This window comes from Denticeps clupeoides, chromosome 18 (assembly GCF_900700375.1).
Source record: "Denticeps clupeoides chromosome 18, fDenClu1.1, whole genome shotgun sequence".
In the NCBI taxonomy this organism is placed as follows: Eukaryota; Metazoa; Chordata; class Actinopteri; order Clupeiformes; family Denticipitidae; genus Denticeps; species Denticeps clupeoides.
Window position 1 is genome coordinate 3,663,886 of NC_041724.1, and position 22,577 is coordinate 3,686,462.

General features: G+C 46.6%; 1 protein-coding gene across 5 annotated transcripts in view; it reads right to left on the bottom strand.

Moving 5' to 3' along the window:
- Positions 1 to 3,255: 3,255 nt before the first annotated feature.
- unc5a (unc-5 netrin receptor A) overlaps positions 3,256 to 22,577 on the bottom strand; it is a 113,713-nt gene continuing 94,391 nt past the window's right edge. For all 5 annotated transcript variants that reach the window (XM_028959576.1, XM_028959574.1, XM_028959575.1 and 2 more), the window contains 7 exons: positions 21,048 to 21,135; positions 20,348 to 20,516; positions 16,744 to 16,977; positions 8,460 to 8,609; positions 5,504 to 5,668; positions 4,999 to 5,177; positions 3,256 to 4,213 (listed from right to left, as the gene is read on the bottom strand). In XM_028959576.1, the coding sequence (XP_028815409.1) occupies positions 4,048 to 4,213; positions 4,999 to 5,177; positions 5,504 to 5,668; positions 8,460 to 8,609; positions 16,744 to 16,977; positions 20,348 to 20,516; positions 21,048 to 21,135 (1,151 nt within the window). In that variant the 3' untranslated portion in view covers positions 3,256 to 4,047. The remainder of the gene's footprint in view (positions 4,214 to 4,998; positions 5,178 to 5,503; positions 5,669 to 8,459; positions 8,610 to 16,743; positions 16,978 to 20,347; positions 20,517 to 21,047; positions 21,136 to 22,577) is intronic.

Here is a 22,577-nt window from a genome sequence, read left to right on the forward strand (position 1 = left end):
CTTTAGCATTTGATGCACTTGCACATCATCTTGTTTGACCTCAGCAGATCCCCCCCAGGCTCCAGATCTCAGGTCAGGCTCTACCCCTCGCTAGATGTTCCTCGGCCTCCCCGTGCTTAAGCTAGCGGCAGGCCACCGGAAGATACCAAGGCGTCTGGTAAATACGGGCTCTCGCCTTGACCCCGGCGTCGCCGTGAAGGATGATTGTGGGAACTCTGCGGATAATTAGACGCTCGTAATCGCCGCCATCCGGCATCGCCGCTGCCCGCGTTGCTGCGATGTGCCAGTTACGTGTGCAGATTACCGGGGTCGCAAGGTCCCCAAAAATCGATGCCTCAGTGTTTCCTGAAGGCCATTTCAGGCCCCGAGAGACGTCGCCGGCCCGGTGTGATGGAGACGGGCCCGGTTATGTGCTCACATTAGCGTGAGAGGAAATCAAAGCCGCGCCGGGTCGGGCGGCGTGCATGATTTATGCATTTAATTAGCGACGTAAATGAAAGGGACCGGACACACAATGGCGCCGTCCTGTCCTCGGGTGTTTACAGTGCAGCCGGTGAAAAATAAGATGGTTTTGTTCAGGAAAGGTCAGCGCGTCTGAAAGCACAGGGGTGGAAACGTCTTCTGCTGGAAACATGGTGTCTATACACATCACACTCCTCTCCACATGGGGTTGTTCTTCTTTCTTTTTCTTTTTTTCTCGTCTTGGATTAAGTGCCTTTTAGAGCTTTGTTGACCGTTTTAAGAGTAATTAACTAAATTTACCGCATTTACTTAAACTTTAACTGCTGTATTCATATGTACATGCTTGAAAAACATGTTTATTTAAATTCTATATTACTAGACATTTAATCAATAAAAGTTGTTTTAAATTTTCATCTGCTGTGTTTTTTCTTTACATTTGTGTTGTATGTATAAAATGCTTTAAAGTATTTCGAAGTATAGGTATATGGAAAGACCCTATTCAGTATTCCGTGTCACGAGGAAGTGCTGTAGAAAGCCTGAAGATATTATAATCATGTGCCGGGTTGGGCTGTAACAGAATACATATTCAGAATACAAAAATCCACATTTTGCTGTAAGGTAAATTAAATTAAACATTTTCAGTTGATTTTGATTATTTAAGGTTTTAATTATTTTCCTCATCACCTTACGCAATGTGGAGGGGCTGAGTGCCAAAATGAAATAGAACAATTATTGCAATTCCATTAATTATTTTATATAGAAAATAAAAAACATCATTAATTAATTCAATGATTTTAAAACAATTGTGTGAATAAAAAAACCTCAACCGTCATAAAGTTACAGAGAAAAATAAATAGCTAGATGGCTAATTAAGTCATTCATTAATGCAAATGCAAACACTGATGTAATAATAAGCCAATTGATAATCCGTTTCATCTGCTGTACACAGTTTACACGTGTATTTAATGAATTTGGGAGAAAAACCATACTCCTCCACCCCATGAGCCTGCTGGATGGATGCCTATATCTCCTCCGATACTAAAATTATAAGGCGTAGTCTGGACTGATGAATTCACATTTACTTTGTCAAAAGAAACCCAAACAAATAATTCAACACTTGTTAACAATATATAATTTATTTACATCCATTTCAAGTTGAATTACTATACATACCTTTCTGAAATTTCATAGATATATATACATAAGGCCAAGTAAATACTTGAAAGCACTTAGAAACGAATTTCCAAAATTCTACCCACAAATCCATATCAGTGTCCAAAAAAGTACAGAGGACCTTCCTGGACAGAAGGCGTTCCCTTTTCCACAAAAAAATGATAATAAAAAATTGTTGACGACAGTTTACATCGACAGAGTAAAGTAAAAAATAAATAAAAGAATTATACAATTGCATAAGCGCTGTGGCATGTAGTAAATACAGCATTTTTGACTTGCAGAAAGGCAAGGAACATTGAATTAAGAAAAAAGAAGTGAATTAAAGAACATTCACAGGTACACAATTATATTGTTCTCCATTTGGGGAAATAAAAAAAGAAAAGCTGCAGTTGGTAGGAGTAAAAACGAACATATACACACGCCCGCGCGCACACACACACACACACACACACGCTCATGTGCACAGGACAGCTCTGGACGAAGCGGGAGAAATGTACAGTGGTGAGGAACGTGTCGGGGTGAGGCTGTGAGGCGCCGGGAGCCGTACGGTAACGGACATGGTCGGAGGTCTACCTGAGGGGCCGTGTTGTGGGTCTGGCGGATTCTGTGTGGCAGCGTGCGGCGTTTCTACTTCACCCGTCCCCCCTCCCACGTCACCAGGTTAAAGACTTGACACCGAGCAACCGTGTACATACAGCTTGGAGACAAAACAGAAGAGGGGAGAGAAGCTTCCGGCAAACAGTCTCAACCTTAAAAACACATCTTCTTCTTTTTTTTGTTGTTGTTTTAAATGCTATATAACCAATGAACAGTAGGCAAAACACGTCACAGGTTATACTTGGACAAATGTTACTCTAGCAGTCGTTCTTTTTTTTTGGCTCCGTAGTAAAATATCATGTACATTTACTTTACAAAGTGTTCGAGAGTAGCAATAAAACAATTTAATTGTGTTTCTTGTAAAATGTTCAGTGAACGATTCGTAACCCACCCCACCCCACCCCACACACACACACACACACACACAAATATCCGGACGGTTTAGGGTTCGAGTAGAAATAATTTGGGATAAATTTATGACTGGAAACACGAACCACAAATAATAGACAATAAATCATCGTGTTAAAATTGAACTTTGGTTACCAGTTGATGATACTCTTTGATGGGATTTTTGCCAAAAATTACAGACACGTCTGAAGCATAAAAAATGGACAGTCGGCCTTCTCTTCCCGTCTTCTATGAAAGGAAGCTAGAAGGACGAATGCTTGAAATGGCTCATATTTCTTTCTCCGTGGTTTTTGTTCCACTTCTTGAGACCACTTCTATCATCTCAAGCGGCAGCTCTGACCGCCAGGTCTCTCCCACATTCACGAAAACAATGAATCCAGACACACATTCAGCAGAATCTCGGCAGCCGCTGCGGGGAGAAAATTCATCAAAGTCAAGTTCCCCGCGTCCGCCGTCCCCAAAAAGGAAAAAAGAGTGGGCCCGATGCAAATTCCAAAAGCTACACGTCTATTACCGGCCGGCGTACTCCGCCCGCATTCCTGTTCCTCTGGATTACCCACTCCCTTATCTGCTGCCCCGTGGGCTTTAACCCCCCCCAAACCCACCCTCCCCGAGAGAGAATGCTATCAAAAATACATTTGCTTTGAAATAGAATCTGAAAACGTATGCGTACGCGGAATGCCCCGGTGCCGTTCGGCTTTACCAGCTCCGGTATTAAATATCGAACCGAAGGAGGGTCATAATTACGTCTGAACGTTTCTGGGGTTGTGGTGTCTGATTATTGACCCTCTGGACCCCCAACATATGCAACAAACATATGTCGACCAGTCACGTCGACAACATCGAGAAATGATTTTTCAACACGTAAGACAGAAGTGCGGACAGATACGACTTTAGAGACCACGGTGAGGGAGTTGGACGCGGCTGCCCAAATCCCTGATGTCTGAGGCGAATCCCTCGCAAGTTTCACGCAAGTTGCATAACGGGGGGGATTCGTTATAAATATGGCTGTTCAGTCTGAAAAAATAAATAAATAAAAAAAATAGAATTAAATAAAACCCTTCCAGATTCTCATCGTTTCACCACCGTACAACATCATCCGGTCTCTTCACGCAAATCAAAATTCGTGTTGACTTGACTTAGTGCGCTAGAGACTTTTGTGACATTAAATCAGTTACACAGATGAACAAATACTCCATTTCTGCATCTTTTTTCCCAAATGATGGCACAGACCACCGCACATCATCCTTTCATTTTGATCCCCAGAACATGCCAAAGATGACCCGCCCCCCCAAAAAAAAAAAACTCTCGCAATGGGAGATGGGCTTGGGCGGTTCGCCGGGCGGAGCCCTGTTCTTGGTTTTTGGTTGTGTCGCCTCGCCCCGCCGCGTCCCTGCTGCGGCTGCGTTAGCACTCCCCGTCCGACACCAGGAAAATCATGGCCTCCTGCTTGCCGATCTCGGCCATGACGGCCGCCAGCTGGTTCAGGTTGCCGCTGTGGAAGTGCTGGGCCTCCCACAGGTCCAGGATCACGGAGGTGGGGCTGGCTCTGGACGCGAAGAAGCTCAGGTGCCTGCGGGGAACACCGGGGTGGGAGGAAGCGGTTTACTTTCTGGCATTAAAAAGGCGCTCCTGGCGCTAATTCCGGAATTTTAGATTATGCATGCAGCGTTACGGGCGGCGTGCCTCGGAGGCCGAAATGTTCATTTCACTTATTAACTATTCGCTTTCTTCCATATTTGCAGTCATTATGCAAATTCCATTATCTCGTCACAATCAATAATTACAATTATTATTATTGTTATAAGTATTATTATTAGTTTGTGCTCTGCCTTGTTTGACCAGAAAAGAACCGATGTGATGGTCCGCGAGGATGTGACCTTTTCCACTGGCCAAGCTGAACCTTTCAGATCAAAGCTGATCAATAACAACAAAGGCCGGACACCCGCTGGCCGCATATTTGATGCCGAGGGAGGGCGTCTCCCAAAGGTGTCCGAAGTGCCTTGTTCGATCTAATGGCCTTTTTCTGTTCTTCAAATGCCTGGGGCTTTAAGTGTCGTTTCGTACACGCGGCCCCCATCCTGCGGAAAAGGTTGAGGAACCTGGACGAAATAACAGATACGGCGGCGGTTTCTGAGCGATAAACCAATGAGAATTGATCGCTTTTTGGTCCGTGCCGCGCCTCCTCCTCCTCCTCAATTTGTAATTAATCGGTGGACTGTGGACTGACCCTGTAACAGCGAGATGAAGTCCACCCAATTTGCAGGTGATTAAGCAAGCGATGCTAAATTAGAATAACTGAATCAAACTCTTGTAGACGTGCAAAGTGTGTGTGTGTGTGTGTGCGTGTGTGTTTACCTTTCCAGCTTTAGCCTCTGTGCCAGCAGCCTCCAGTCCGCCCCGTTCGGGCAGGGCGTGTCCAGGCTGCTGCAGATCTTCTGCCGGACGAGGTACGGGATCTGGAACGCGCTGGGGCCGGCCAGGGCCGGCGTGCTGCTGTCCATCAGCAGGAACTCGGAGTCCAGGGGTCTGTTGTCCTGGAGACCAAAAATGTGAAAAATTAAACACGCATGAAAATTCTGAATATATATATTACTGGTTTTGGTCAGATGATGGTGATGATTATTTTTCGCACTTGTCTAAAATGTCGAATAATCCAGTGATGGAACAGAAAAAGGTGTGTCCGAGCACGTTCTTGTTAATATAATAACTTATAACATATTGTGTGTGTGGAACATCTCATATTAAGCGCTGGTAATTTGGTGACACAATTCAGTTGCATTGTCACTTAATAACGAGCGCTGTCACATTATCGTCAGTCTCCCAGCGAGCAAAGACGGTGCGAGTGGCGCGAGCGGGCTACCTTGGCAATGTTGAAGTCGAGGCTGAAGCTCTGACCCTCGCCCTCCAGCTGCCAGACGCACAGCTGGCCGGTGAGTTCGCAGGTGCTGAGGCTCAGGCGCTCCAGGGTGAAGGTGCAGTGGAGGCTTCGCTGGGAGCCGCTCCAGATGTGGTAGAACGGGATCTCCTGCAGGCCCAGGGGTCATGTGGAGGGCAACGCATTCATTTCTTATACGTTATATATACGTACGCACGCTGCACCTACTCATTTACAAAACTAAAGACACAGGACTATGCAATAACACAGGTGAGGTTATGTAATAAACAACAAAAATAGCAAACTAGGCAATAATTTGAACATCTGAGGATCTCCAAGGCAGGGAGCCTGTGCTGTGGTGGTAGCATTTCATATATATGATACTTAAATTCATTTTTCAAATATGAGGATTCTTTTCAATATAAGGAGGAGTTTATGTATTCAAAATACTCATCTACTCATGTGTCACTTAGCGTGCTGTTTGAACATTGTCCAAATTACGCCAAATTAGCTACGTATAACTATACCGCCTTCCTGAGTCATTCATGCAACCAATGAAGACAATTAGGACATGTGCATTTCTGCACTTATATTTGCATAGAAAATCTCTATATAGACAAAGTGACAGCGGTGAGAGGCGACGTATATCGTCACCCATCAATCAGGTAAGAATGTGCCTGTCCGTCTGCAGCTAAAACGAATACATAAAGCAAAAATAGGAGCCAAAAAAAAAAAATATTCATCAAATGTAAGACAGCGTGACACATTGCTTTGGCAAAACTGTGGCAATCAGCAAAAAGGGTCCGATATGCAGGAGCAGCTTTTATTCCATGATTTATGGCCCGACTCTCCGCTGGAGGAGCAGTGCAGGTGTGGGATTTCTTTATTTCGGTTCCGTAACATGTTCAACATCTGAAGACACTGAACACCAGCATATACCAACTGCAAATATGAAAAAAATTGTTTGTTTGTTTGAAAAGAACTAGATGCACTTAATTGAAGAGTGATTAAATTATTAACAACAGTAAAATAGCACAAATGCATGGCAATTACAAATGACCAATTTTATTTATTTTGTCTAATGTCATTTTCTCCAGTGTGTCTCCATGTCAAACATTTGCGATTTACAGGCAAGAAACCCAGTTTGACGCGTTGTGGTGGGATCGTGGGATGACGGGCGATGCTCGGTGTATGGATTGTGGTGTCGGCCCGATTCACTTTCGCTCCACACTTCCCGTCTCCCTGGAGGACTCGAGAGGTCAGAGTCTTCCTCCGTCTTTTCTAGATGCCTCTGTTTGTTCAGTGCGCGGCTGCAGTACCGCCCAGTATCCAAATGGGGGGGCTGTTACCCTGACTACAAATTGGATTTTTTCAAATGTGTATATATATATATATATATATATAGAGAGAGAGAGAGAAATAGTTTTTTTTTTTTTTTTTTTAACAGAAAGCCTCAGCAGTGAGTAAATTCACCAGCACAAAGCAGAGGGAGTGAAAAGGCCTTTCGTTGTGGAAGGAATAACTCTCTCTAAATGAGCAGGGGTGTCTGGGTCTACACTCCAAAGGGAATGCACCTCCATTCGCTCTCCTCCTCTCATTCAGCGCGCCTTCGGGCGCCGTGGACCTGCAGCCACCTCGAGAGCTTTGGTCCTCGCATCCAGGGTGCGAGCGTTGAATCCCGGCTTCGTCCAATCGGCGCATTTACACACCGTTCCCGGGTTTAATCTTCCCTCCCGTGGTGGGTGTTGGGCCCAATCAGGCAGGTAGGAGAAGCGGGGCTCGGCGAGTCGGAGTTCAGGGAGGTTTTTTTTTTTTCCCCACCGCGCTCAGGCAAGGCCATGCTGGTTATTAAGGCAAAGCACATGTGCGGTCCCCTGCTCCAGCATGCTTTCACTTTAATGGGACTCTTTACAATCCCCACACGCCTGAAAACATTTTAATGAGGAGCGGAAACTCACAATTGAATAATTAAACACAAAAATAAGTGTGTGTGTATATGTAAATAACATTTAATACAGAAAACCAGACACCTCATGGGACCCCCTTGGGTTGCTTCCTGCTATGTGGAGCAATAAGACCCCCACCCCCCCGACCCAACCACTTATTTAGATGTTTAATCCATGAACGATAAAAACTTAACCCCTGACTTAAACTCTAAGAAAATTTACCGAACATCTGAACGATTCAATTGCTGATTAAAGCCACGATGGCTACTTGCCTGTGTTTTACGATCTCAGTAACACATTAATACTGGTGCTGCTGTTCAGTAGCATGGGGTCAATGCAACAAGTCAGAACGGTGTGTTAAACTGGAGGGATGTTCTTCCCCACTTCACCGGACGTCTAGCCGGGAAATGGACAAGTAGTCCCTTGTAGCCGTGCTGATAGAATCTTTTCGGCGCTCTCAGCCTACTACATACCTCATTAAGTTGTTAATGATCCTAATTACGCAATGGCTGGAATGAAAACTTCGTGTCGGGGGAACAGGATTGGGAATTTTCTGCCTTATAAACCGCCCTTAACTATGGACCACGATAATGGAGTGATTGATGCCAGTTATGGAACCCACTTGGAATTTCACGTCCCAAGCTTTCTTCCTTTGGTCCATGCATCAGTTTCAGAAATGGATGGGAGGTGTCATGTGGAAGGGCTCTGTAACCCCCTCATTTCTCCAGTATCAATGGACGTCACAAACATGATCACTGCTATAGACATCTTGGGACCACGCCCACTACCAACACGTCTCCTGAATGGTCCCGGGAAAATACGACCTCCAGTGAAAGTGAAGTGATTGTCATTGTGATGCACTGCAGCGCAGTTCGGGATTTGAACCAGCAACCTTTTGATCACAAAAGGTCACCACCACTGGCCAACAATGCCCAGGTACCGCCAAATCAATACGAGCAGCAAGTCGCGGCGTGAGGATGTAACGTAAAACCCACCTGATATCCAGCGAGCAGCTTACTCCTCCACAGGGCCTGGGGCAGGTCATGGATGGAGAGGCGCAGGTTGTGGTAGCTGTCTTTAAAGAGCAGGACGCGGGGCTCGTCGATCAGCCGGCCTCCCAACTGCTTCTCCATCTGCATCACCTCCTGCGGAACGGCCACAGCAGCCCGAGTCACAACCAGCGCTCCACACCGCCGCCGCCCGCCGGACAGATATCGAGCGCCGCAGAACACGTATACTGGCTTATTTACGGACGGCCGTTGCGTCAATAACACGTAAAGATTTGAAAAAAGGCGACTAGGTTCCACTACAGCGGTGACCAAAAATCCATTTGTATGTGTTGTTGCTAAGCAACGGCATTCAATCCAAAGGAAGGCAGGTCGCAGGTGACTGTCACTTTACATTATGATGGTAAAACAAGTCAATGAGGCGGATCGATTATTAAGGGACGTGGAAAAATATTGCAAAATTGTATGCGCAAATGTTGTGCAGATATGACCAAAACTCTTGAGTCAAGCTCAGGTGTAACAAATGCTAATTTCTTTACTTTTACAGCATTTACCAGACGCCCTTATCCAGAGCGACTTACCATCAGTAGTTACAGGGACAGTCCCCCCTGGAGACACTCAGGGTTAAGTGTCTTGCTCAGGGACACGATGGTAGTAAGTGGGGTTTGAACCTGGGTCTTCTGGTCCATAGGCGAGTGTGTTACCCACTAGACTACTACCGCGCATCTTTTCTTGTGCTAGAAATGCATGCAGTGTTATAATATGGTAAACTTTGGCATACCTGGCTGTATAGAATCATTTAAACTCTAAACTGCTGTAACTCAGTTCACCTTCTTTCTGCTTGTAATTCCATTTGGTTTCTTGGACTACAGCATAATTTTGCCAATTTCACATTGAAAAAAAATCTCTATTCCACATAAAGTACCCAATCAATCAATTGCCAGACAATCAATGATGAGCCAATCCTAAATTCCTAAATTGACGAAAATGACACTTTCCGTTTCGGAAGTGGACACAGAACCTAAAAATCGTTACGCAGCACTTTCCACAAACCCAACAAAGCCACAATGGGACCATCAATAAAGTTTCTTGGAACCAAAATCTTATCTTGGGATTGCGATTCCAAACCAGAACATCTTGAAGAAGAACAAAGTCTGGACATTGAAATGCCGTGTAATGCAGTATGCTGCAATAACTTCAGAACCACATTCATCAACTATCGTTGCAGATGATCATTCTTCTCTGACAAAATGAACAAGGACTAGAACCCCCTGGCCCCGGTGCATTGGCATGTTGACACATGCTCCTTCAACAGCAGCTCTAATGTCAGGGCAAGGTCGCAACATCTCCGTAGAGCCGCCGTGCCAGGCAGAACGTGGCGCTACCTGCCGCGTAATGAGGCACGCCGGGGCAGCCATTAGTCAACGGCTCGTTGTTCCCGCGCCGCCGATCCCCCTTCATTTTCTAGCCCCCGGCTCGCCGGTGCCAGAAGACATTTGTACTGGCAAGTGGGGACGTTTTCATCTCCGCTGGGCCGGCCGCCGGAGGACATCTGCGCCCTGCGGACAACGCCCCGCCCGGGATTATTTACGAATAGCCCATCAGTCAATCTATTTATTTCCAACGCGTCCTTCATCTTCTACTCCGGCCTCTCTGGGCCTAAAAGGTCCTCAAAGCCGGGAAGGATCCATGCGAGCGTTCCCGGCCAAAAACATCACGAAAAAAAAGGGAAGCGCTCCTGTTTCGGAAGGACACTTCAGTTGTGGAGGGCGCTAAAAACCAGGAACAACAGAAACTCAATGGGAACAATCACACGAGCCAGACTGCGTGTGCAAAGATAATTGCCATATGTTTGATACCGCTCGGTGTGAACGCGGATGCACATGACGCGGTTCTGGAGTGCAGCTCTAATTAAGATGGAGAACCTCGCTAGATTTCGATTTTTTTTTTTCTTCTCATCTGCACGCCGATTATTCAATTTTCTGCACTCTTTACCCCGTTTTGGGTAGACCGCTTTCAATTAATACAGTGAGAAACCTGTTAATTATCCATTTGGAAAATGTACCTACGTCACACGATGCGATTCTTTTTCTGCTAGCCATGACCCATTGTGCCGAAAAACGCAATTAGATGCATCAGAGTGGGTTCAAACCCATCTGCGTTGATAAATATCGAAAAAGACAAAAGAAAAGATGAAATGAAATGAAATATTTTCCTCTTTTTCATCTGCATGAGCCGCCAGGGCTCTGGAGATAGTGGCTCTCCCCGTCATTACAGGATTTTTCACAAGTGCTAATCGACTTGAGCACACCCGCAACATTTGAGCTAATGAAAAGGGTCAGGGGTCATCTCTATCCAGCGGGGTCACTGGCAGAGGGCCGTAAAACTTCAAGGAGATCGTAATCTCCCCCCATTACGCGTTTCCCTGAGACAAAGCCCACGCTTTATGGCAGCTACAAAGTGGCCGGGCAAAGCGACGTCGCGCTCCAGTGAAGATTAGCATTGCAAATGAGCGACCAAGGACCCGCCGGTCCTGTTACTGACCCATCTGCAGATCCGGCGGACTGGTAATCGGAGCCACAGAAGAGGCCGCCAATTATCCCATTACAGATCTGTGGGACCCAGAATTCCAATATGGCGCTCGCCCAGATGAACGAGTCCCGCTGAAGACGAGACTCGTAAACATGTCGGGGTTTTATACCCACAGTCGCAGCTCGAACGCCTCCGTGTTTGTTTAGGATGAGCGTTGCCAGGCGGTGACAGTAATCGCTCGGTTTCCGCCCCATTGTCCTCTTAATAAATTACACTGAGAAAATGCAAATTCACAATGAGGATACGGCGACAGAGAGAGACAGAGAGAGAAAGGGAAAAAGGAAACAGAAATAAATCATTGAATAAGAAATTAGATGACCTTGGGCCAGGGCGTGGCCTGGGACCTGTCGAAACACACACCCAGGCCACAAACGACAGAAACAAACACTGGCCGGGAGAGTGAGACGGGACTAATCCGGCGACTTCCCAAGTAGGAAATTCGAAGGAAGAGAGGGAACGAGGGAACGAGGGAAAGGGGGGGGCAGGCAGACAGGCAGCTTAACATTTCGCGTCTGCAGGTCATAAGAGTGCCAGGCTTTAGAGGGGCCGATAACAGGATTAGCGCCGCCATGGCCACAGTCCTCGCCGGCCGCCCATCTCCCTCATCCCTTTAGCCGTGGCCTGCAGAAGTAGCGCCTCGGAGCCGCGGCTCTGATGGACTCGCTCTGAAGTCCATTTGGGAGCAGGGGAGACACTCATATAGTTAATCTCCCCTAGCCGGGCCTGACAGAAGGAGGTTAGACGCCACAGCAAAACTCGCGGGCAACGAAAAAAGCAGCCCGCTGACAAATATTTAAGGCAATTTAGCAACTAGAGGGAAACAGGAAGACAAAAAGTCCAAAACCAAGCCGGAGACGGGAAAGCTGGGATGGATATAATAGTCACTGTCCTGGGAACGGCCGCGAGAACCGCGATCCATAACTTTCTAATATTCTATTTCTTCCCCGATAATGAGGTTGCGTGAGGACTTTCGAAAGGCCGCCGGAATCCATTTGGGATGGGGGTCGCTGATTTATGGCGCATTTCCGGCTTTGCGGTGTGCGCTTTCCTGTAGGTTGTGATCCCCCTCTCGCCGGCCGAGGGGCCGCATCGCGGCGTCCCCACTGATTAATAACCCCAAATGTGAGGAGGTTGCCAGGCGCTGTTACAAACGAGCGCGGGGATGCGCATTAGCCTTTATAAATCACCGGCAGCGGGGAAAAATGTATTTTGCTTTCAGAAAAGAAAAGGCGTAACGGAGCGGCTGAGCGTAAGATTTGTCACGCGGGGCTCGGTGATGAAGCCCACTGTCTCGACGCCGTGAGCTTCAGCCTCCTGAATCGCAACGGTTCTCCTGAGACCAGGCGGCAAAGGCCAATTACTCTGTGATTTCAGACAAAGGTCAACCAGAGCACAAACCATCGTTTTCGCCACCGCGGGCTGCAGAGATCCGGGGAGGAGATCAGCACCAGCAAAACATCACGGCGCTTCCTCTAATAAGATTTTGTCGATACACGACGTTCAGTAACTGGCATTAACTAAAAATGGCAGCTCAGGGAGGTAATGTTTAAACACATATTCAGTGTGACTTAATCCACTTGTGTTATTTTTTATGTATAAACAACAGAGAGATGTAGAACAGTGGAACAACCCCCCCCCAACTTAATATAATCTGAGGCAGGGGTTCTCAACCTTTTTTCAAGCTGGGCCCCCCCATCCCAAACACCTCTTTGCATACATACATATGACTGACCTGACTGACCGCCTGTGAGGGCTTTTGGACGGGAGAGGAGGGGCTCACGGCAGCACCCCCCGCTGCGCGTTGGAAGTGTGACGCTGATTTCGTATGACAGTTCAACAAACAAGTTAATAATATTAAGTCCCTTACATTTATGATGAAATAATGACTGTTTTGGTCTATTTTAGCAGCGAAAATAGATCCGATGACTCCAAACAAAGATCACAAATTTGCAATTTGGTTGAGAACCACTGATCTAAGGTAATGAAATCTATATGTAATCTAATTTAAAAAAACCTTGCCATATGCTATCTCCCACTTATTTGGGGTTTTGATAGGGATCATGATATGATTGTAGCTTTTGGAAGTAGTAGAGATATTTTGCATTGTATGGATTATTACAGGGTCCACGACGTTATTGTTACCGCGGGCGACGTGTTGTGACAGTATCGTGACGCTAGGTCGCCCTTGTTTTTAAAAGGGACGTGTGAGAGACCCCCATCGAGACAGCGAGCCCCCATCGTTGGGCGATTAGCGCGCTGGAACAGCGACAGGATATTGCCGGTGCAGTTTACATGCTTTTCCGAGCCTGTAAATCGCCGGCACACCGAAGGCTCATCTTCAAAGAGGAAGCCCCTCAGGTCCGGCGGCCAGCGAGAGGCAGTGGAGGGGAAAGTGTGGCGCGTTCGACCGCTGGCCCCAGCACCACCGTGGAAGGAGGCGCATTAAATATTAATGTAATTGGTCCCATAAGGGCCGCTAACATATTGAGAGCATCACGCCAAAATGTCACCGGCTCCCAAGTGGCATGAGATACTTGTGATCAAAGACAATAACATTGTTTTTAATCTGGCATAATTGGGAGATGAAAGATTGCCGCTCCTCGGCCGTTGCAGGGCCGGCGCCGATGACTGACGGCTGAGATGGGCACGGGGGAGGCCCTGAAACGGTCCCCGGCTTTTTCATTGTCATGCCCACCTTTTAAGGTCATTTATTGAAGCACGTGGGTGTGACCGTTCATAAACAGTCCAAAAACGCTGTTAACCGTTACTGACTACAGTTACGAAACTACAGCATCATTAAGTTCATTTGTATTTTGCCGGCATCCATTAAAGGCTGTTTTATAAAAGAAATATTAGCCATGTATTGTTGTTCTCCCATTTTCACGCACCGGAATTTCATCAGTGAACACACGGAGAGCATAAATATTAAACAAATGCTAATGTCCAGAACAGCTCGGCTATTCACCAACGCAGTAATTAAACGCAGTAAATTTCAGATGCTACAGTCCCAGAACAAGGGAGTATGAACGGCATGAAAAGACTGAAAAAGTGCACTACTTAAGCCCGAGTTCCGGAGGAAAGCAATTAAACCCGCACATCGAACCCTAATGAAGGCACTAAGTTGACGTTATTTATCACTTTAAGGGTGCAGAGTTAAGTAACACTGCTCCTTGCAGGGGTACAGAGCACAATCAAGGGGACATGAGACTGCATGGGAGAACCACATAAAAACTATGGCCTCTGAGCACCTAATGACATGCGTCCTTTTAGCCACGAGCCACACTCGGTATGATGTGGAAGCCTGGGGATTAAAGGTCATGCCTATACACATTCAGTCTCTGACAACAACCGTCCTTATCCAGGGAACATTTCAGTTCTATAAAGGGCCAAACTTTTATTATGCGCTGGCGGTATGTTTTTTGTAGGCTCCTCCCATTTTAAACAGCAAAAGCAAGCTGTGCGTTCTTGTTGAAATCTCGGACAAAAGTTGTGCCACAGGCTGCGTGCTTTAAACATTCCGAGCAACAAAATGCAACGATGCTATACGCATTATTATTGTTGCATTATTATTGCAATTCAGAAAAAAAAGTTATATTAATTATTATGACACAGATACACAAGTGGCTAATATGCCCCGTCTCTGCCCATTACAGGTACTGGTGCGAACACTAGATTACCGGACAGGGAGCTGCGTGCTAAATAAAAAAAAACCCCAAAAAAACGACACATCCCTGGAGGCGCTGTGGTTCACCACAAGAGCCGCCGTGTTGCCGCGTGCCAGTGGCCCCAGCAGGCCGCATCTCGGCCGGCTCACTTGGGTGTCACGTTTCCTAGGAGAGGGCACCGCATATTCACACACACACACACACACACACACACTGCTGCCTTTTACCCTTTTACACGGAGTCAAGGGCAAGGACCCACAGATTCAGGGTCACAGACGGTGGCATGGTGATGCTCGGGCTCGAACGGTGTCTTCCAGAACACGCAGCCACACCCCGCCTTCACAAGTCGTGGCGGTCAGCGATCGGGAAGCTCGAGTTGTCCTCAGCCAGAGTCCCTCACGGGTCGCCAGCGTTTGTCCGCGCCCACGTGCCACAGAACGGCTCATTTCCAGGCGGCCCTGACGATTTGCCGCCGCCTCCTGTTCTTTTTTTCCCTCCATTCTTCCTCTCTTCCTCCTCCCCTCCGCCATGGTAACGCTCGCGAAGCCCGGCAGTCGGGCCGCACCGAGAGAGGAGGGTCAGCTGCTTTGGCAGCCTCTCACAGGCTGGAGAGGAGCGAAGGCACTTCTGCTTCGCGGCGAGCGCGGGGGGTGTCGAGGGCCCGGGCGCTGTGAGAGCCTCTCTTTTAATTTACTAATTAACCATGCAAATGAAATCTTAACTGTCTACTCAGACACAGTGCTCAAGGGAGGGGGCTTGGCATTAGCTCTTTATTATTCCCGATCCCTCAGAAGAAGGGAAGGGAAAAAAAATAAAAAAATGAAATGGAAAAAAATGCAACCAATGGAGGGAGAGCAGAAAGCCAGGAGGCCGGGCCTCGCCGCCGCCATCAGGCGAATAAACACAGCGCTACGGAGGGGCTTAAGCGCAAACAAGCTCGCCGCATCGTCGCTATATTCTTTTCCCCGCTCGTGTTTGCATTCAAACAAATTCAGCTTTGACTAAGCTGTTTGACTAAGCCTGCTCTGCAGAGGAGGGAAGAGGGGGGACCGCCACCACTCTATTTGCTCCACCGCATTAAGCAAAGCTCAGGCAAATACAGGAAAACACATTGCTTAGGTCCCCATGTTGCCTGCGTCCCCAAATAACAATTCGAGACTTTATAACTGGCAAAAACTGGCGGTGAGTTGTTCTGTGGCTGAAACTTATTCTGAAACAGAACGGAACGTTTTTAGCTTTCGCAGTTAGCAGTTGTGGTATGTTTGTGTATAATATCGCTGTAAAGTGCCATTAGCTAAAAACAACTACATTTACATTTGCAGCATTTATCAGACGCCCTTATCCAGAGCAATTTACAATCAGTAGTTTGAGGGACAGTCCCCCTGGAGTGTCTTCCTCAGGAAAACAATGGTAGTAAGCAAGATTTGAACCTGGGACTTCTGGTTCACAGGCGAGTGTGTTACCCACTAGGCTACTACCACCCATAAATCACCCATAAATCACCCCAATATTTGTGCATTGTCTCGTTTGCACTCATTCCACATCTCAAGGTGACTTGGCACTATTTTATTTTTGTTATAAGAATAAATTTCAGTGGAACAAGTTAGCATGCTAAGCAGCTAGCAGGCTTGTAATACCGCTTTGTGCCTCAAGAGGCGACAGTGATCCAAAGTTGATTAAAAGTTGTCAACGTGTGCCGGCTGCGGGACGCATTCAACTCTTTTCTTTCTTCTTTCTTTTTCTGTGCATTCACAGAATGAACCGGACAGATGGCAGCTCAGGTAGTGACAAACACAACACCGCCTCCCCCTCATACGCTTTATAAAGCAGTGCGGAAAATACAGGTGCGAGTTAGGCGCCAGGTTCCTTTTTTTCTTTTGGTTTCCCAGTGACGTTGGTGTGGAGTTTCGTGTGAAGAGACTCTCGTAAGATGCCGACCGACCCCTGTTTGATGCAGGTTACATTCGCCAATATGCCAGTGTTCCACAGTAAGACTGAGTCTTTGTGACCCTCACCTTGAGGACATCTTGCGTGTCGTCCATGCAGTAGACCCTGATGCTGTATTCCAGCGTGGTGCAGTAGGTGGGTGCAAACACAACCAATTTGAGGCGCTTGGCGGCGGCCATGCTGAGGGACTCGCCCACCAGGCCAAAGCGGCCCAGCTGCTCGGTGAACACCCGGCAGGTCTCGGCCTCCAGCTGGCAGTAATAGGGGTCAGAGGCGCACTCCTCCCCCATCTGTAGCACGTCCTAAACACAGGAAGCAGAGTGGCGGTCAGGAGACAGACGGGTCACAGCATCTCTGAAACTGAAATATGTCCACAAACGCTCACCTGTGCGCCCTTCAACTAGGGGCGGGACAAAACATATGTTAATATAACCAGATTCACCCACCTGTCATTTTAATGCTATAAATGACTAGTCTCAGTCTTTTAATTATGGTCTCACAGCAAACAGAAAACAAAAGGAGGTGCTGCAAGGTCATTTGTAACATAAAAATGTATGTATATATTTACAATTTCTGATGAAATTCTGATACAATACAATACTATTTATATAGTGAATACTGTTTAATACCTTATAATTTTGTTATTGTGGATAACATATAATCATATTTTCATTCTGTGGTTCCCATAGCTTAATATCAGATGCTCTTATCCAAAGCAACTTACAATCAGTAGTTACAGGGACAGTCCCCCCTGGAGACACTTGTTCAGGGACACAATGGAAATAAGTGGGGTTCGTACCTGTGACTTTGTGGTCTTCTGGTTCATAGGCGAGTGTTTTACACACTAGGCCACTACCACCCCACAAACACTAAAATACACACACACTCACACACAGAAAGGCATGTGCAATTTCACGAGGCAATGAGCCATGCTCTTTGTGGGCCCTAACTAACTATTGTGTGAGTGTCTGGATTTATCCACTGTGTGCCTGCTCCAACCCACATGCCACCAAAAAGGCGGGAAGGTTCTGCCACGGAAATTATTTTGTTATCTGTGGCTAAATTGCCCGGCGGTTTGAATGTGAAGAATTCTGTCAGTGATGTGAATGACAATCTCCAAATGCAGTGTGGACGGATTTTTAATAGTTTTACAGCTTGGAGGCTGGACTGTGGCCAAAGATGAGCTGGACAAAATCTAACTTTCAATTTTTGTTGTTAAGCCTTAATGAACTGTTAATTTCTACTGATGTCTTTAGTATGTTATATGTTATTTGTCATTCGTGTTTTGCTATTAACCCTCTTTGCATCTTCGCATTTATCCCTCACTCACTTTCCATAAGCGCTTAATGCTGTTATTCAGGGTCGATGGGCTGCCGGAGCCCATCACCGCAGGGCACACACACACTCACACTTGCAGAGTACATGCCTTTGGGAGTTGGGAGAGAACCCGGAGGAAACCTACCAACATAGGCAGAGCATGCAAACTCTGCCCACAGAAGGCCCAAGCATTTTGAGTCAAACACGCCCGGACCCTTTTAATCAAAATGAACAATGGTCCGGTACTGGCACAGGTCAGAATTACAGATCTGGATCAACTGTGTAACGGCACTGTAAGTAAAAGTGAAGTGATTGTCATTGTGAAACACTGCACAGCACACAGTGACACGATGAAATGTGTCCTTTGCTTTTAACCATCACCCTTGGTGAGCAGTGGGCAGCCATGACAGGCGCCCAGGGAGCAGTGTGTGGGGATGGTGCTTTGTTCAGTGGCACCTTGGTGGATCGGGATTCGAACCAGCAACCCTTCCTTACCCGCTGCCACCACTGCCCCAGTTTTGTCAAACCTTCAGCACAAGAAACTCCTAGCAATGAAAATGTACATACAGCATTCCTAGCAGTCTTTTCAAGAACTGCCGGAAGGCGTTTAATCTTGCTACAGCATTATGATGATGCTTCGCATCGACTAGCATTAGCCTTGCTTAAACATGGCCGCCCTGCTTCAATTTAATTGGGTTGGAGGACAGGCGACTGTATTTTCCAGGAGAAATTCTTTGACAAGATTTACTTTCCCTTCCTTTTATTTAATCAGCAACGGTAAAGTGCTTAGACGGCTCTGCTCCGGGGGAACCCTTAGCCATGAAATTACAGCCAGAGATCGATAGAATAAACCATCTTCATCAATGAAATTAGCATCGACACAAGCCATTTAGCATCTCACCACAACGAATTTCTTATATATATACACACACACACACACACACACACACACACACACACACACACACATATATATATATATATATATATATATATATCCCCAAACATTTCTTTTTTCCATAGTGTTATATTTTGGGGCACAATCTATAGACACCTCCATCTTTACCCTTGGTTGTCCTGGTTGTAGAAATGATGTACGCTTGCATATCCAATTAATTACCCTGTTCAGGACAAGCGCTTCTCTCCCCTTGTCTTCTACCTTCTCTGTCTGCCTCACCTGGCCGGCTGTCCGGCCTGCAGCCCGCTGGCTATATTTGGGGCTGCTGATGATTAAAAGTGGTCCTCTAACCTCAGCGCAAGACAGGCTAATTCATTGTGCAGACGCCCCACCGCTGCCACACCGAGGGGCCTGAATAATTTATGCATGATATCGAACATGAAAGAGGAGCCGAGCTCCCAGCACCACCCAGCCCACCTCCTCCACCTTCACCAATGTCCACCAACCTGCAACGGCAAAACAGAGTCCTGGCAGGCAGGCTGACTGCTAAGTACTGGCCACAATGTATCATCACCCTGACAATTTAGGTAATTAATTAAACTAATTAACATTAACATATGAATACAATAATTTATTTCTACATCTATAGCCAACAACAATTTAAAGCTAACAACGACTTAAAAAAAGTCTTTGCAGTTTGTTCTGAGCAGTTCAACGGGGGAATACTGTACATCATTCAGGACGTGCTTTTGTTAAATGTGCTGTATCTAATATGCCTGAGGATCTAATTAGCACAAATGGAACACTGCATTGTTAAGAACCTTTTTCATTGCTGTGTAACCACCTGTTTTGTAGGTTTTGTAAGTGCAAAACGGGTTCACTGTATCTTCTTGGCACAGAAGGCAACACAACCAGACAGCAATCATGCTTTCATTAACAAAGGGGAAGTAAAGTGGCAAGACTCTTCTGCAAATATGTTTCTAATGCAACATAAGGTCTGCATTTTTCATAGTTTTCATCATCCTGGAACTGCTATTTGCCTCACAGAAAGGAAACAGCCGCCTTACAAGGGTTCCAAGGCAGGGCGTCAACCCATTTCTGGTATCAGGGGCAGGGCTTATGAGGACAGGCTAGAACAGAGGTGAATGTGTTCAGCCTCCAGCATATGTTCATGCATTTAGTTATTTCAACAGTAAGTTCAAGACCTCGTGGTTATAGGTTGAAACATCTGGGATTTCAGAAACCACTTTACACGATGTTCAGCTATGGTAGGAAGTAGCTACCACTCTAGCTGTCAGTCATCATGTTCCTCCCATTTTAAACTCCCTAAAAATCTCTATAGCTTGTGTTCTGGGTGATGTAAGCAATTACACTTCTTCTTCAGGACTTCTTAAAGATCGAGAAGGACAGACACCATTGGGGTGTTGAGGTGTTGTGGGGCCCATTAACCCCCTCACCTCCCAGGTGCCCTCATAGGACTGCTTCTTCAGCTGGATGGCCCAGTTCTCCGGGACGGCGTCGGAACAGTGGTCCATGCTGAGGATGACCGGCCGTGTCAGCATCACGCCAGGGGGCCCGCAGCTGACGATTGGGCTCAGCAGGGTCTGGCAGCCGGCGAGGGGGAGTCTGCGGACGGAGGCCCAAGTTGGGGGTGAATATGCAACCAGAAGCACCAGGATGGATGACCACTGTCAGGGCGCTGAGCACTGTCTTTTACTGGGACACGCGTCCACTAATAGCCTGCACATTCGTCTTCTTCGACTCTGGTTAAAGAGCGGAGCCGACTCCAGCTGTGGAGCAGGATGCTCGGATCTCAGAACACATTCCTCAAATAAAAACTATATAAATAAATAAATAAATACATACATACATACATACATATATATATATATTTTTACCTTGAACTGTAACTGTTTTGGCTTTTCCAAGAAATAATCTGTTTGCATGTAGGGATTTAAAGATCACACAATAATCTCAAACCTTCTGTACATCAGTCTGTGTGTGAGTGTGTGTGTGTGTGTGTGTGTTATTTTTTGAAGCTCTGGGAGGTTAGGGATTTGCCCGTGTCAGTGTGTGCACCGTCTGTCAGGTATCAGCCTTGTTTTATCCTCAGGTTTCCGCGCCAGACTCACGGCCCGTGAGTTAAAGGGGACCCACCTTAAATCTTCCTTGCTCTGAACGGTGAGATAAATCTCGTAGATCTTCCCTCTGGGAATGGCCTCGGGAGGAATGAGCAGGCTGATTCCTAATGCAAATAAGGGATGGGAAAAAAAAGAGGGAGGAAGAGGTTCTCTCAATTTGCTCTAGGCTTTTGTCATTCCACTGAGGAACTCTGCTGCTCGACAGAACACACAAATCCAATGACAAGGTCAAAGAGGTCTTCCGCCAGGTCTACATCCACGAACGCAGACATTCTCTCTTCCACAATCAGCAATTAGCCTTCACAATGCAGCCCCATTCATTCTGAGACAGCAGCAGGCAGACAGCAGAGCCTCACTGACCATAAAGGATTTTAATTGGGGGGGCAAGACGAAATACGGTAACTCCTGCAGAGATACGTAGTAGATATATATCACCGATATATCTCCGTGCAGCACCTAAGCTTCCGCGTGTATCGCAGACAACTGTCCTGCATTCTGCAGTCTTGTAGTCTTCAACAAAATTATTACATCATCATTGTCATGAGCGATGAATTCTCTACTAATTATGGCAAACTGGTGCTTTCAAGGTTAATGTGTTAATCTGGAGACATTAACATTTTTTGTTAAAGTTCAAGGAATAATCACAAGCATTATGTTGCAGTCACTGTCATCATACAGATGCACTAAAGGGAGATGTTTCCTGGGTGCTACTGCATGGGCCATGTTCACTAATATCAAAGCAGATATGTATGTATTGAGAAATAAAGTGACAGTAGCACGAAAGGAACCCTGGCTACTTACCTGTATCGTGAGGAGGAGGAACAAATGACCACCCAGTACATTTTGTAGGTATTATTTCTGAGACCCAGAAGATGATTTTTAAAAAAATCTATTTATAAACAAAGCCTTAAATGGGAGGAGCCTGTAGGCATGATCGACAGATCTTGCACACCCTACTTCCTCATTCTGCGCTGAGCTTCTTGTAGCACAGCAAGAAGCTCCTCCTTCTCTCCATATAACACTCAAACGAATGCTCACAATCTCTGAATCATGAACTAGTGGCCGCTTCATTATAGAACACGACCCCCGCGCGCTGCGCCTTATGTAACGCTGCGAAGACGCGGCCCTATCAGGAAAGGAGGAAGGACTTTGTATTCCGGTGCGTCGCCCTCACTTCATTCGCGCCGCCTTTCTCTCCCGGCCATGAATAATTTCTCGACGCAACAGTGCGACGACTCTCTAGTATTACAATGGGAGCTAATTTGTTTGAATGCAGTGCCCTTGGAGCAGATAGTGTTGCAGTCCTGGGCAGCGTGCATATCACTTTCCCCAGCTGACAAGTCAGCTATTGCTTCACTTAGCAACACAATCCTCCGTGCACCTCGCCAGCGAACAGGACAGTGCTAATAGATTTTCATTTAAGAAAAACCGCAATATCAGCTAAGTGGTACGGAGAGGCCGTTACCGTCATCAGAGCTCGGGAGACGCGGCGCTGTACAGAGCCCTTAACGGCTCGGCGCTGTAATACGCTGTAATGGCCTCCCAT